This window comes from Procambarus clarkii, chromosome 91 (genome assembly GCF_040958095.1).
Source record: "Procambarus clarkii isolate CNS0578487 chromosome 91, FALCON_Pclarkii_2.0, whole genome shotgun sequence".
Classification (NCBI taxonomy): Eukaryota; Metazoa; Arthropoda; class Malacostraca; order Decapoda; family Cambaridae; genus Procambarus; species Procambarus clarkii.
The window spans coordinates 7,223,393-7,239,778 of NC_091240.1; the positions used below are offsets into that span (position 1 = coordinate 7,223,393).

General features: G+C 44.7%; 1 protein-coding gene and 1 non-coding gene across 2 annotated transcripts in view; one reads left to right on the top strand and one right to left on the bottom strand.

Annotated features, from left to right (window-relative positions):
- LOC138359530 (dynein heavy chain-like) overlaps positions 1-390 on the bottom strand; it is a 1,551-nt gene extending 1,161 nt beyond the window's left edge. Inside the window, exon 1 of the mRNA XM_069318868.1 lies at positions 1-390. This exon is cut by the window's left edge and continues 1,161 nt beyond it. Coding sequence (XP_069174969.1) covers positions 1-390 — 390 coding nt within the window.
- Positions 391-1,422: 1,032 nt separating this feature from the next.
- LOC138359590 (5S ribosomal RNA) lies at positions 1,423-1,541 on the top strand. The gene has a single exon (XR_011225965.1). It is a non-coding gene; the product is annotated as a 5S ribosomal RNA (ribosomal RNA).
- Positions 1,542-16,386: the final 14,845 nt, after the last annotated feature.

Genomic DNA, 16,386 nt, shown 5'->3' on the forward strand with positions numbered 1-16,386 from the left:
GACCTGATTCATTGTGTACTGGGTCTGATTCATTGTGTACTGGACCTGATTCATTGTGTACTGGGCCTGATTCATTGTGTACTGGACCTGATTCATTGTATACTGGACCTGATTCATTGTGTACTGGGCCTGATTCATTGTGTACTGGACCTGATTCATTGGGTACTCGGTCTGATTCATTGTGTACTGGACCTGATTCATTGTGTACTGGGTCTGATTCATTGTGTACTGGACCTGATTCATTGTGTACTGGACCTGATTCATTGTGTACTGGGCCTGATTCATTGTGTACTGGGCCTGATTCATTGTGTACTGGACCTGATTCATTGTGTACTGGGTCTGATTCATTGTGTACTGGACCTGATTCATTGTGTACTGGACCTGATTCATTGTGTACTGGGCCTGCCTCAGTATGGCGTCCCTTTCTCTCCAGTTGAGTCAAAGGTCTGGCGCATGTCTGGAGCATGTTTGGAGCCTGTCTGGAGCATGTTTGGAGCATGTCTGGAGCATGTTTGGAGCATGTCTGGAGCATGTCTGGCGCATGTCTGGAGCATACCTAGACAGGGTTCTGGCAGTTCTTCTCCTCGAGCCCGGCCCGAGGCCAGGCTAACCTTGTGATAACGTGATCCAACAAGCTGTTGTTGTTGGCTGGAGCGGCCCTCAGGACCCGCATATCCACTACAGCCTGGTTGGCCCGGCACTTCTTGCAAGAACCAGTTCAAGTGCACCTTCAATACCTCCATACCTCTAAAAAAAATTAAGTAGGTCGTTATCACGTCTCCACTTATAAATTACCTACGGCCATGTTTACAAAGTGATAAGTGGTGGACCACTTTACACAAGGGCGTGACTGGCCTGCCCAAGTTAGAAACTTACTTACAATTCCTTGAGAATTTCTCAAGGAAGGGAATTATGAGGCAAAAGTGCCAAGCCATTACGACTATACAGCACTGGGAAGGGGTCAGGATAAGGATTTGGGATGGAACGGAAGGGGAAGGGGTGTGGGGGTGGGGGGGATGAGTGACTATCGTGTGCTGGGATGGGCTCGATCCCTATGGGTTGAGGGAATGTGTGTGTGGTGATAGGTGACAAGGATCCAGAATTAGGGGGAGCAAATATCATGGGTAGTTTACTGGTACAGAGAACAAGTGGTTTCGATAAATTAATTCAGTGCCCTTATCCCGTTTGTCTTGTCTTACATAGACAGGAGGAATTTCAAAGATGACTATATCATTCATCACTCCTCGGTAATACACACACACACACACACACACACACACACACACACACACACACACACACACACACACACACACACACGCACACACACACACACACACACGCACACACGCACACACACACACACACACACACACACACACACACACACACACACACACACACACACACACACACACACACACACACGGCCATACCACGTTGAGAACACCGCTTCTCGTCCGATCAGCGAAGTTAAGCAACGTTGGGTTTGGTTAGTACTTGGATGGGTGACCGCCTGGGAACACCAAATGCTGTTGGCAATAATGTTAGGGGCCTCGTAGCCTGGTGGATAGCGCGCAGGATTCGTAATTCTGTGGCGCGGGTTCGATTCCCGCACGAGGCAGAAACAAATGGGCAAAGTTTCTTTCACCCTAAGTGCCCCTGTTACCTAGCAGTAAATAGGTACCTGGGAGTTAGTCAGCTGTCACGGGCTGCTTCCTGGGGTGTGTGTGTGTGGTGTGTAAAAAAAAAAAAAAAAAAAAAGTAGTTAGTAAACAGTTGATTGACAGTTGAGAGGCGGGCCGAAAGAGCAAAGCTCAACCCCCGCAAAAACACAACTAGTAAACACAACTAGTAAACACACACTGTTGTGTATGTGTGTGTGTGTGTGTACTCACCTAGTTGTACTCACCTAGTTGTACTCACCTAGTTGTGTTTGCGGGGGTTGAGCTCTGGCTCTTTGGTCCCGCCTCTCAACCGTCAATCAACAGGCGTACAGATTCCTGAGCCTATTGGGCTCTATCATATCTACACTTGAAACTGTGTATGGAGTCAACCTCCACCACATCACTGCCTAATGCATTCCATTTCTCAACTACTCTGACACTAAAAAAGTACCTGGAAGTTAGACAGCTGCTATGGGCTGCTTCCTGGGGGGGTCTGTAACAAAAAGGAGGCTTGGTCGAGGACCGGGCCGCGGGGACGCTAAGCCCCGAAATCATCTCAAGATAACCTCAAGAAGTAGTGGTGTTCTGTAGTGGATGGGTTGCTGGAGTATAATGTTACCGAGATTACACGATGCTCCTTTGAATGGAAAATATTAACTTAGATACACAAAAAATTATTAATTAATAGCTTTCTATTTCTTCAATTTCAATGGGTCAGTTCATAGTCTCCGTGGTGTAGTGGTAAGACACTCGCCTGGCGTTCCGCGAGCGCTATGTCATGGGTTCGTATCCTGGCCGGGGAGGATTGACTGGGCGCAATTCCTTAACTGTAGCCTCTGTTTAACGCAACAGTAAAATGTGTACTTGGATGAAAAAACGATTCTTCGCGGCAGGGGATCGTATTCCAGGGACCATAGGATTAAGGACTTGCCCGAAACGCTACGCGTACTAGTGGCTGTACAAGAATGTAACAACTCTTGTATATATCTCAAAAAAAAAAAAAAAAAAAAAAAAATATTGTTATATCTGCTACATCGCTTTTTATTCTAGTTGTTACAAGGCTGTAATTGTGGCGTTCCTGAAACAGCTGCAACAATGAGCGTATACTTCAATATTCTCAAATGCCATGTAAATGATATTACTAGTTGTTCAATAATACAATGATGCAGCTGTTGTATAAGTGGTTGCATGATTTAGTCACCAAGCTGTTGCAAATATTAGTTCCGTAATTTAGTGTCTTTTGGGTATGAGGAAGGTTGAAATTGCTCAGATTATTATTATTATTATTATTGAGAAAATCCATCGGAGCCGTGATGATGATTCGAACGTATGCGTTGCGTATTCCCAGACGCACGCGCTAAACGTCACGACATGGTCACAAGAACTGCAACCTGGAGTACTACTACTACACCCCTACGAGGATCCCTGAGGCTACCACTCAAGCCTGAGTTTGTAAACAGTTGTTTGTAAACAGGTGAGTAAACAGAGTTATCACACAACTCCCCCCCCCCCCACTCTAACTCCCTCGTCCAGTAAGTAACTGGACGAGGGAGTTAGTTCCAGTAACTATCTCTCTCAACACACACGGATATCTCATCATTCTGATATATTAATGATAACAATTTATTATTGAAATATCACGATAATGTGATTTCTGTGTGTACTATTATTACTGTATGGGAGCCGGTCGATCGAGCGGACAGCACGCTGAACTTGTGATCCTGTGGTCCTGGGTTCGATCCCGGGCGCCGGCGAGAAACATTGGGCAGAGTTTCTTTCACCCTATGCCCCTGTTACCTAGCAGTAAAATAGGTCCCTGGGTGTTAGTCAGCTGTCACGGGCTGCTTCCTGGGGGGTGGAGGCCTGGTCGAGGACCGGGCCGCGGGGACACTAAAGCCCCGAAAACATCTCAAGATAACCTCAAGATAACCTCAAAATACTATTATTACTGTTATTCTTATTGGTGGTGATGGTGTAGGAGTAGTTTCAAGCTCATGGGAGTACAATTGGGTGTTGTATCCTCACCATCCATCCTCACCATCCATCCTCACCATCCATCCTCACCATTCATCCTCACCATACATCCTCACCATCCATCCTCACCATCCATCCTCACCATCCATCCTCACCATCCATCCTCACCATCCATCCTCACCATCCATCCTCACCATCCATCCTCACCATCCATCCTCACCATATTATATAATTACCATCAGTGTCATTACCAAATTATCACTGTTTAACAATCCTCATTTTTTTCCCCGTTCTCACATTTCTTCCTCCACCTGCTCCTCCTCCTCCACTTTCTCCTAAATTCTCCACTACCTCCTCCTGCTCCTGCCCTGTGGACCAGCCCGCCTTAACAACACCACAGAGCTGCTCCTCCACACTTACTGACTTCATCTATCTAGTAAATTTGCATATGAGATTATGCCCTCCTCGTCTCCTCCACCCTCAGGGGAGAAGAGCAGCAGGAACAGGAGGAAGAGATTGATAAAGACGCTTAGAAGTAGTAGGGGCAGATAAGACAGGAGACAGAAGGCATTCAGAAGAAGGAAGAAGTTCTGTCTCTCTCCACTTTCGTCAGCAGGAGACAGGTGCTACTGAACAGCTGCGACAGGCGTAGGGCGTCGCCCCGTCGTCTGGGGCCACTCCTGTCTTCCCCTCCCTTCAGGATAACTGGTGATGGGAAGGGGGAGAGGAAGGGGGTGATGGGACAGAGATGACAGGCTGGGGGGGATGGATTAAGGAAGAGATGGTAGCTGTCAGGAGGAGCTGGAGTGAGAGATAGCAAGCTATAGTGTGTCAGAGGGATAGTTGGATGGAACGAGGATGCCGGGATAGGAATAACGGACAGAAGGTGAGAGTACGAGCCCGTTGATGACAGGCAAAAGACGGTCGTGGGCGTCAGTACTATGGGACGGGTACTGGGAGACAGTGAGACAGACAGACACAGCGACCTACACCTCGGGGGTACCCGTCGGGTCCGGGCAAGCGTCGACCGAATCTCTCTCTCGAGTCCATCGTAATTTACGTCGATTAAAACAGCGATCGCGGAGCGGCGGGGCCGAGGCGGAGTGTTTGTTCTGCGCAAATGAATAGTCATTAGTAGTTCCCCGCGCCGAAATAATACCAATACCGAGGTCTTAAAGATGGTGTGTGTCCTGGGGGGTGGGGGGGGAGGGGATAACGAGGGGGGGGAGTGATAACCACGGGGAGACAGAAGGGTGGACAAGATAACAGTTCATTTGGTGGTCAATAGTGAATGTTAACAAGCTTGTCGCTGACACAGGATTGTTTTTGTGTTTTTAATAGATGAGAGTTAGGGGAAAGAGAGGGGAGGGGGAAGGGGAAAGGGGGGGGAGAGGAGGAGGGAAATGGAGAGGGAAGGGAGTGGGAGACGGAAGGGGAAGGGGGAAGTAATGGTAGACAGAATGGAGAAAGGAATAAGAGATAATGCTTTGAAGAACGTTTTCTGATTTCGTTTGAGCTCAACAATTCATTCAGATTCACGGTCGAATATCAGTTCCTGGGCTCCGCCTTTCCAGTTGTCACACCTTTTCCAAAACTATGTAGGTTATTAACTTTTTCAACTACTTATACCTATCTAATTCATCACCTTAACTCATGTCTCCTACACTGAAGAACTATTCACAACATTCCCAGGACTCATCCAGCTTCCATTCATGCTCTTCTGTTCGATTATTTTGCATGATAATAATTGTATCAATCTCCTTGAGGATCGTTAATGTCTTAATCATGTCACATCTCTCTTTTTTTCACCGTTTGAGGGTGAAAAAAAGGAGAAAGGAGAGGCTTTCCCTTCCCTTTGCTGATAGGAAGCCTTACCTACTAGTTTTCCCCCTGGAGCACGACCTGCTTATGTATTTACTCCCACGTCCCTAATTGCTGCTGGGTGAACAGGGGCGAATAGTTACAGATTGGCTCATATAGGTGCCACAAGTCTCTCACCTAACTATGCACACTTGCTTTCAGAAAATTGGTCTCTCTCTCTCTCTCTCTCTCTCTCTCTCTTTCTCTCCAATATTGCTGACTTGCTTACTCAGCAAACAACATCTGAGCGGGCCATAATTGTTGCCTAACCTTTGTAAATACACAGCTGTTTACCGTACACTAAGCCAGTTACAGTGCACCTTTGGATATGTTGACAAAGTTGCCGACATAGGTGAAAATTTGTTATTTGGATCGACCAGAGTAAACAATTACTATAAAGAAAACGTGATTTATATTTTGAGTTCATGGGAAACTGATACAATTTCCGAGAAGCACTTTCAAGTTTTGGCTCTCTTCCAAGCACATTTTTGTGTCAATATATTTTATATGCATAAACAATTATGTAAATATAACCGGATTGCTTTACATATCAATTTTTCTTGTCAAATTAAATTTCATTGCGTTCAATTTACATATTTTATTTCTTGTTTATTTTTATCGCACACACGCACACACACACACACACACACACACACACACACACACACACACACACACACACACACACACACACACACACACACCTTCTTCCACTTCTCTCATCTTATATTTTCACTCGACACTATCTTCACTACACACTATATTTTTTTATTTTATTTAAATATACAAGAGTTATTACACTCTTGTACAAAGAGCACATCAACAAGACAGGTAGCTGAGAGTTACCATTATTATCTTCATCAATAAAAATATATTCATATTTCCGAGTTTTTTTTTTTTATTAATACATTAGGTACATCTGCATTTGTGCAGCTGCCCTAGACTATATGAAGGGGAGTACAGTGTGTGTCAAAAAGCTAGCTACGTGATGCTAAAAAAATCCCCATCACGCAGGATGGTTAGTCATACAGGGCCATGTGTTTAGTAGTCTGCACTGGCACACTCCGGATGCATTTTGAGGATATCAACAACACAAGATTGAATAAGGTAGCAGTGGTAATACAAGTCCCCATCTCGCAGGATGGTTAGTCATACAGGGCCATGTGTTTAATAGCCGGCACTGGCAAATTTTGGGTATACTGTGAGGATATCTTCAAGAATACGAGAGTGAATAAAGTAATTGCAAAGCTCCAGGTACCTCATGCCAACTGTATAACTGGGCATTAAGGATGCAAGTGCACTGTAACTCTGCGGAAATCACATTCCCGATTTCATTTACGGCCTTGAAAATTGTTCATGTGGGGGGTTGGGGTTTCAGGGTATTTCCTAAAGCATTTAACTTAAGCCCACCCAGACCAGCCTCTGTCCGTTCCCGCGTTCCGTATACTAGGCCTTTCTACCCTGTCAGTTTTAGTGAGGCTAGCCCTTGACATCTGGCCTCCAACAAGACGACTCACAGAGGTCTGTACTAGTTTGGGTGTCCATGTTTTGTGGGAAATTCGAAGTTTCTCGAATATGAACGGTTCTGTACTGTGGTAAACTCTCGGAGAATATGCCGTGGGGAATGGTGCCCCAAACCGCTTCATGCAGGTCGGAGTTCAATCCCCGACTGTCTAAGTGGTTGGGCACCATTCCTTTCCTCCACCGCCCCATCTCAAATCCTTATCCTGATCCCTTCCAAGTGCTATATAGTCGTAATGGCTTAGCGTTTTCCCCCTGATAATTCCATCCTTCTGGTGGCCTGTCCTTCCTTACTTAATATGTTGTTAGGGCTCAAGGCGTTTACTTAAAAAAATACATAGATATAGAACCTGACTAACAACCTCTCCTAGCAATCCAAGGTCTAATCACCTCTCCTAGCAATCCAAGGTCTAATCACCTCTCCTAGCAATCCAAGGTCTAATCACCTCTCCTAGCAATCCAAGGTCTAATCACCTCTCCTAGCAATCCAAGGTCTAATCACCTCTCCTAGCAATCCAAGGTCTAATCACCTCTCCTAGCAATCCAAGGTCTAATCACCTCTCCTAGCAATCCAAGGTCTAATCACCTCTCCTAGCAATCCAAGGTCTAATCACCTCTCCTAGCAATCCAAGGTCTAATCACCTCTCCTAGCAATCCAAGGTCTAATCACCTCTCCTAGCAATCCAAGGTCTAATCACCTCTCCTAGCAATCCAAGGTCTAATCACCTCTCCTAGCAATCCAAGGTCTAATCACCTCTCCTAGCAATCCAAGGTCTAATCACCTCTCCTAGCAATCCAAGGTCTAATCACCTCTCCTAGCAATCCAAGGTCTAATCACCTCTCCTAGCAATCCAAGGTCTAATCACCTCTCCTAGCAATCCAAGGTCTAATCACATCTAATACAGTAGATATATTAGGAGCCGGTCGGCCGAGCGGACAGGACTTGTGATCCTGTGGTCCCGGGTTCGATCCCGGACGCCGGCGAGAAACAATGGGCAGAGTTTCTTTCACCCTATGCCCCTGTTACCTAGCAGTAAAATATGTACCTGGGTGTTAGTCAGCTGTCACGGGATGCTTCCTGGGGGTGGAGGCCTGGTCGAGGACCGGGCCGCGGGGACACTAAAGCCCCGAAATCATCTCAAGATAACCTCAAGATATGGGCTATAGTGGACCTGGGAATATTTAACGTTGGTTTTTGTTAAATATACAATTAAAAGTACATTAAAAGTGGTGGTTCTATCACTGCGTATTTGATACTTTCCTGTAAACACAAACCGTAACTGCCTGTATTTTCCGCTTGTTACAACTTGTAATAAAGTTGTTACATCTTGGCTTAACGTGTTTATGACGTTTTAGAACATTGTTACAACTTGCTATATTGGCTGTTATAACTGGTTAGGTGTTAAAACTTGTTCGAACGTTGTACCAACGTCGTAGTTTCGGTGTGTGTTTGACGGGTTTCGACCAAATAGTTGCTATACGTTCTATCATGTACTCACCTAATTGTGCCTGCGGGGGGGTTGAGCTTCGGCTCTTTAGTCAGGAGGATTGGTTGATTTATCGGCGCTCGACGAATATAAGCATTGAGAACACTGGCATTGTATCTTTGGGGGCACTCACTTCTACCGTTCAGCCATAATCCTATGTTGGTGGGCTTGGTATATACGTTGGTGCTTAAGAGGTTCCTGTTTTTGTTATTAGTTGGTGGCATTAGGCTGTTATTGTGGTTGTTTAAGATTCGCGACTTGGAACACAAAGTTCCAAGTAGCACGGGCTATGGTGAGCCCGTAGACTGAATGGCGGCATTAGGCTCAAGGCCTTTCAACCTATGGCGTGACACTGCGGCCCCACAAGTACACACTGACCAACCCGCATACACTTCAGTCATACACTTTACTCACAACTAAATTCGGTGTATTTACACTGAATGAAATGGGACTAGTAGGAGAAAGCGCCAAGCCATTATGACTATATAACTCTTGGAAGCAGTCAGGATAAGGATTTGGGATGGGACGGGGGGAAAAGGAATGGTGCCCAACCACTTGTGGACGGTCGGGGATTGAACGCCGACCCGCATGAAGCGAGACCGTCGCTCTACCGTGCAGCCCCAAGTGGCAAGGCAGGTGTTGATTCATTTCACATAAATTCCTGGAATTATTCCCAAATTACTTGCAATTATAAGTGATTAATAATTATTTCGCCACAGGTATATAAATATATAAATCTTGCCAAAGCTATAAAATTGGTCTCCATTGATGCTTAAAAAAGAAGATACATTAAAGTTCACGTCAGAGGTCAAGAGCGTCGACTTTTATGTACTCACCTAGTGGTGCTTGCGGGGGTCGAGCTCTGGCTCTTTGGTCCCGGCATCTATCAGGAAGTCTCTATAGGGCGTCCCCCCCCTCTCTCCCCTCCCCGGCCCAACCACTTAGGCTGGACGGCAGAGCGACGGTCTCGCTTCAAGCAGGTCGGCGTTCAATCCCCGAACGTCCAAGTGGTTGGGCACTATTCCATCCCTCCATCCCGTCCCAAATTCTTATCCTAACCCCTTCCCAGTGTTATGTAGTCTTAATGGCTTGGCGCATTCCTCTTGATAATTCCGTTCCCTTCCCTCCCCTTCCCTCCCCTTCCCTTTCCCCCTCCCAGATTCCCTCGGAACACAACCTTGAGGTTATCTTGAGGTGATTTCAACCCTTTCATTAATTACCACAAAAATAACATCATTGCCGCTGAGTGCAAAAAAAAATTAGAGATGGTAAATACAAATATCTTGAATTTCGAGTGATGCTAATGAGGCAGTTTGACCCTCAGGAGGAGGAGAAGAACGAAGCCAAACCTGACAGGTCAATTAGTGCTGTGACAGAGGTGAGGGTCGTGTCTCTCTCACCACGGGCTGACAGCGGTGACACAGGTACCTTTGTCGTGGAGGTCACGAGGGCCAATGGCGGTAAAAAAAAAATATATATATATATATATATATATATATATATATATATATATATATATATATATATATATATATATATATATATATATTCACAGACGGTTGAGAAAAGGTCCTATATAAACCGGACACAAGTGTATGCAGTTGACAAGCGGTTTGTTGACATTCATTCCCCCCATCTGTCTGACCCCCATGACCCCATTCCCCTATTGTTTACCCTTCCTATATGTATAACCCCTTTCCCCCCCCCTCACACCCCCCGCCCCCACCACCCAGAAAATGTAAATATGCTGGTTAGCATTGTTAATGTCTGGCCACGTCTGTGGCAAAAAATAAAAATAATAATAATAATAATAATAATAATAATAAAATACGAGACCCGAGTGGGGCTGAGGGATATGTGTGTTGTGGTAAATACAGCCATGACATGCTGGCACGGTGACATTTATGTGTGTGTTTTATGTGGCATGGAGGTGACTGATGGCTGCCTTAATGGCCTAGTTTACGAACCAACGCCGGAACCCATGATGGATCTTAGAGGGGGGTGGGGGGGGGAGGGGTTATAGAGGATGATTTAGCATGTTTGCGGTATTCGTCGCTACAGGTGAGTAATCTTAGAGTGAGGTGAGTTTTATATGATGAGTAAGGTGATGGGGGAGAGGGGTGGGTGGGGGGGGTGGGGGGAATCATTGATATAGGTGAGTAATCCATACAGGTTACGTGTATACTCCTTTATAGGTGATTCATAAGTCAAATTGGTATACATCATACATGCTTGTGTTTGAGGAGGTCGAGTTTCAGCTCTTTGGTCCCTCATCTTCAGTCGACTGGTGTACAGATACACATTTATATATATATATATATATATATATATATATATATATATATATATATATATATGTATATATATATATATATATATACATTTATATATATATATATATATATATATATATATATATATATATATATATATATATATATGTGTGTGTGTGTGTGTGTGTGTGTGTGTGTGTGTGTGTGTGTGTGGATCTTTCAGTTTTAACTGTCTTCTTGATTAAGAAGAACAATCAAGCTAGAGAAAGACAGAGAGAGAGAGAGAGAGAGAGAGAGAGAGAGAGAGAGAGAGAGAGAGAGAGAGAGAGAGAGAGAGAGAGAGAGAGAGAGAGAGAGAGAGAGAGAGAGAGAGAGAGAGAGAGAGAGAGAGAGAGAGAGAGAAATTGACAAAGAAAGGAGAACAGACCCGAGGATACAGCGTCAACATATAGACCTCTCCTTCACGTCATCAGCGACCGGAAGCAGAAGCCAAGTTATGAATCAACTGATCTCCTTCAAAGCATCACAACAGAGATCTCAGGAGGCTGCCTTTCCGGCCATCTCACCTCATCTCAAGATGAGAATAAGCATCCCAAATCATCTCAAATTCCAAATATGGCTCGGACAGATGCTGTCAGAAGATAAACAAATGAATCAAACTCAAGCTTTGTTTTGGCCCTTGAACAGCTGATTGACTATCAGCTGTTCGGCCGCTTAAACGAGGTGTGGAAAACAGATCCTACAGCAAATCCGGATATCTGCCTCAGTCTAACACGGAACAGATAAATCCGGATATTTCCTCATGTTTAACCGAACGGTAAAAGCCGCGTCGGTTGGATAACGATCAAGCGGGTGAACAACCTCGTTCACCTGTCTAATATTACACCGCAAACTGGTGTTGGGGCTGTTAGTAGCGTACATTAAGAGGAGAGGACCGTGTCAGCTGATTGCTGGGTTGAGAACGCGGAGTTTTCTGGTATCAGGCGAGTTTTACAGGTAATAATTTATATATTGGCCTCCACACACCTGAGACATTATGTTGCCTCATCGTGTGATACCATCACACATGTGCGCTATAAAACTGCTGCCAATTGCGCTCCACCTCTGAAGCACCTGCTGTACATGTGCATATATATATATATATATATATATATATATATATATATATATATATATATATATATATATATATATATATATATATATATATATATATATATATATATATATATTTCGGGAGCAGTCTTTCTTGTAAACAAATGATGTTTAATATAACCGAAAGGGTAAAATTAATGATTTTAATACGAATCTTCTCAATATTTCTTACGGTTTTCGTCACTGTCGAGGGTAGTTGAAAAATTAACTCTCCAAAGTTCATTTTTATACTTTTATTATAGTACTGACGCCTAGGGCTGCGTTTCGCAAGGTACGCCTTACATTTTCAAAGACACCTTTGTACGCCTTACAAACCAGGGGTCAAAGACAGTTTTACCGTGTTTAACATCAGATTGTATACTCTTTAGGCGAAGTGGTGGATGAATGCCATAACAAAGGGGGGGGAGGTGGTATTAATAGGGTCATTGGATGTTGTGTCTGCGTTGGTTCTGGGTCTTGAAATTCTGTCCTGTTTATTCACGTAAGGCCACTTGTCACAGACCTTGTGGTAGTCATGGAAAATGCAGCCTGACACTCCGGTCAGTAGCCTGATGTTGCAGTAGGTGGTGTAATAGGGCTTCTCTCCAGATGTCCCTAATGTTCTCTTGCTTATTATCTATGGCCGGAGCCGGTCGGCCGAGCGGATAGCACGCTGGACTTGTGATCCTGTCGTCTTGGGTTCGATCCCAGGCGTCGGCGAGAAATAATGGGCAGAGTTTCTTTCACCCTATGCCCCTGTTACCTAGCAGTAAAATAGGTCCCTGGGTGTTAGTCAGCTGTCACGGGCTGCTTCCTGGGGGTGGAGGTCTGGTCGAGGACCGGGCCGCGGGGACACTCAAAAGCCCCGAAATCATCTCAAGATAACCTCAAGATGGCACCACTTTGCTTTAACATACATGTAAGGGATCCTGGCTCACTTCACTTTTTATTTCCATGTTAACCACACTGGCTGTCATTCAGCATTCCATAACGTAACCTAACCTAACCTAACCTAACCTAACCTAACCACATTGGTTGTCATTCAGCATTCTGGTAGTTCTCTTTTCAGGTGACTTGGGGGATTTAGAATTTTGTGAGGGATCTGCAGTTTTATACGAAATGTGTATATAAGCATTGTAGTATGTATTGCAATGATCATCTGCAAACATTTGTGTTCGATAAAATCATATTTTTGTTATGTATATTTGCATTAGTGCTCTCTTTCTTGGAACTCTGTGAAAGTGTCTTTGTTTGTCTTAAGAACTGTTAACTGTTCTTTTAGGGCACATTTGGTAGTTGGGGGTCTTTGCTTGGTTAGGCCATGTAGTTTCGGGCTATTTGCCCGGTTCTCTTGTCTCGTTCTTGTAATAGGACCATTGTAGGGTTGCAGATCACTAGTTTGGTGAGATTGAAAAGAGGACTGTGATTGTGTGTTTTTGTGTGTGTCTACTCACTTAGTTGTACTCATCTAGTTGTGCTTGCGGGGGTTGATCTCTGGCTCTTTGGTCCCGCCTCTCAACCGTCAATCAACTGGTGTACAGATTCCTGAGCCTATTGGGCTCTATCATATCTACATTTGAAACTGTGTATGGAGTCAGCCTCCACCACATCACTGCCTAATACATACTATTTACTAACTGCTCTGACACTGAAAAAGTTCTTTCTAATGTCTCTGTGGCTCATTTGGGTACTCAGCTTCCACCTGTGTCCCCTTGTGTTAAATAATCCATCCTTGTCTACCCCTGTCAATTCCCCTGAGAATCATGAATGTGGTGATCATGTTTCTCCGAGCTCTCCTGTCTTCCAGCGACGTGAGGTGCAGTACCGTCAGCCTTTCCTCGTAACTCAGTGTGTGTGTGTGTGTGTGTGTGTGTGTGTGTGTGTGTGTGTGTGTGTGTGTGTGTGTGTGTGTGTGTGTGTGTGTGTGTGTGTGTGTGCGTGTGACAGAGAAAGAGAAATATATGCAGTATATATATGATAATAGAAAAATAGCTTGATCGTGAAGACACAAATAGGTAAGTACACACACACACACACACACACACACACACACACACACACACACACACATTGTGAACATTCTCTGGGATATAAAAGCATGCTACGTTATTGATACAGAAGTGTGTACCTGAAGATATATGTATGCAGGTAAGCATATGGGCGGGTTTATGTATGCAAGAATTGTTGTTATACACAAATACACGGTCACACTTGCGTACACATGTGTGTCCTTCACACAAACACACAAACACACACACACACACACACACACACACTCTTCAGACCCCCGTGTGTATTTCAGTGTCAATGTTGTTAGACAAATGAAATGCATTAGGAAGTGATGTGGTGGAGGCTGACTCCATACACAGTTTCAAATGTAGATATGATAGAGCCCAGTAGGCTCAGTAACCTGTACACCAGTTGATTGACGGTTGAGAGGCGGGACCAAAGAGCCAGAGATCAACCCCCGCAAGCACAATTAGGTGAGTGAACACACACACAAACACACAAACACACATACACACACACACACACACACACACGCACGTACACACACACACACACACACACACACACACACACACACACACACACACACACACACACACACACACACACACACACACTTGGTTACATTTAACCATGCAAATGTAATGTATTGAAGATAGGTGTAGGCAGCAGGAGACCAGATACAAGGTATCATCTTGGAGATGAAATTCTTCAAGATTCAGAGAGAGAGAAAGACTTGGGGGTTGATATCACACCAGACCTGTCTCCTGCAGCACATATCAAGAGGATAACATCAGCGGCATATGCCAGGTTGGCCAACATAAGAACAGTATTTAGAAACTTGTGTAAGGAATCATTCAGAACTTTGTATACAACATATGTCAGACAAATCCTGGAGTATGCAACTCCAGCATGGAGTTCATATCTAGGCAAGCATAAGACTAAATTGGAGAAGGATCAAAGGTTTGCCACCAGACTAGTACCCGAGCTGAGAGGTATGAGCTACGAGGAGAGACTACGGGAGTTAAACCTCACGTCATTGGAAGACAGAAGAGTTAGGGAGGACATGATCACCACATACAATATTCTCAAAGTAATTGATAATCCGTTGAGAACGTTAGAAAAGTTCTTTCTAACGTCTCTGTGGCTCATTTGGGTACTCAGTTTCCACCTGTGATGTCCCCTTGTTCGCGAACCACCAGTATTGAATAGTTTATCCTTGTCTATCCTGTCATTTCCCCTGAGAATTTTGTAGGTAGAGATCATGTCTCCCCTTACTCTTCTGTCTTCCAGTGTCGTGAGGTGCATTTCCCGCAGCCTTTCCTCGTAACTCATGCCTCTTAGTTCTGGGACTAATCTAATGGCATACCTCTGAACTTTCCAGCTTCGTCTTGTACTTGACAAGGTACGGGCTCCATGCTGGGACCGCATATTCAAGGATTGGTCTGACATATGTGGTGTACAAGATTCTGAATGATTCCTTACACAGGTTCCTGAACGCCGTTCTGATGTTAGCCAGCCTCGCATATGCCGCAGACGTTATTCTTTTTATGTGGGCTTCAGGAGACAGGTTTGGTGTAATATCAACTCCTAGATCTTTCTCTCTGTCCGTTTCGTGAAGTGCTTCATCTCCTATTCTGTATCCTGTGTCTGGCCTCCTGTTTCCACCGCCTAGTTTCATTACTTTGCATTTACTCGGGTTGAACTTTAGCTGCCATTTGTTGGACCATTCATTCAGTCCGTCTAGGTCATCTTGTAGCCTCCTACTATCGTCCTCTGTTTCAATCCTCCTCATAATTTTTGCATCATCAGCAAACAGTGAGAGAAATTATTCTATACCCTCTGGGAGATCATTTACATATATCAGAAACAGTAAAGGTCCAAGGACTGACCCCTGCAGGACTCCACTTGTGACGTCTCGCCAATCTGAGACCTCACCCCTCACACTGACTCCCTGTTTTCTGTTGCTTAGGTACTCCTGTATCCAATGGAGTACCTTCTCTTTCACTCCAGCCTGCATCTCCAGCTTTTTCACTAGCCTCTTGTGTGGTACCGTGTCAAAGGCTTTCTGGCAATCCAAAAATATGCAGTCTGCCCACCTCTCTCTTGCCTGATTTTTGTTGCCTGGTCGTAGAATTCGATTAACCCTGTGAGGCAGGACTTGCCATCCCTGAACCCATATTTATGCTGTGTTACAAAGTTCTTTCGCTCCAGATGTTCCTCTAGCTTTTTTCCCACAATCTTCTCCATCAGCTTGCATGGTATGCAGGTTAGGGACACTGGCCTGTAGTTCAGTGCCTCCTGTCTATCCCCTTTCTTGTATATCGGGACTACGTTAGCTGCTTTCCAAATTTCTGGCAGTTCCCCTGTTGCCAGTGATTTGTTATACATTATGGAGAGTGGCAGGCACAGTTCTTCTGCTCCTTCCTTTAGAACCCAAGGGGAGATTCCATCTGGGCC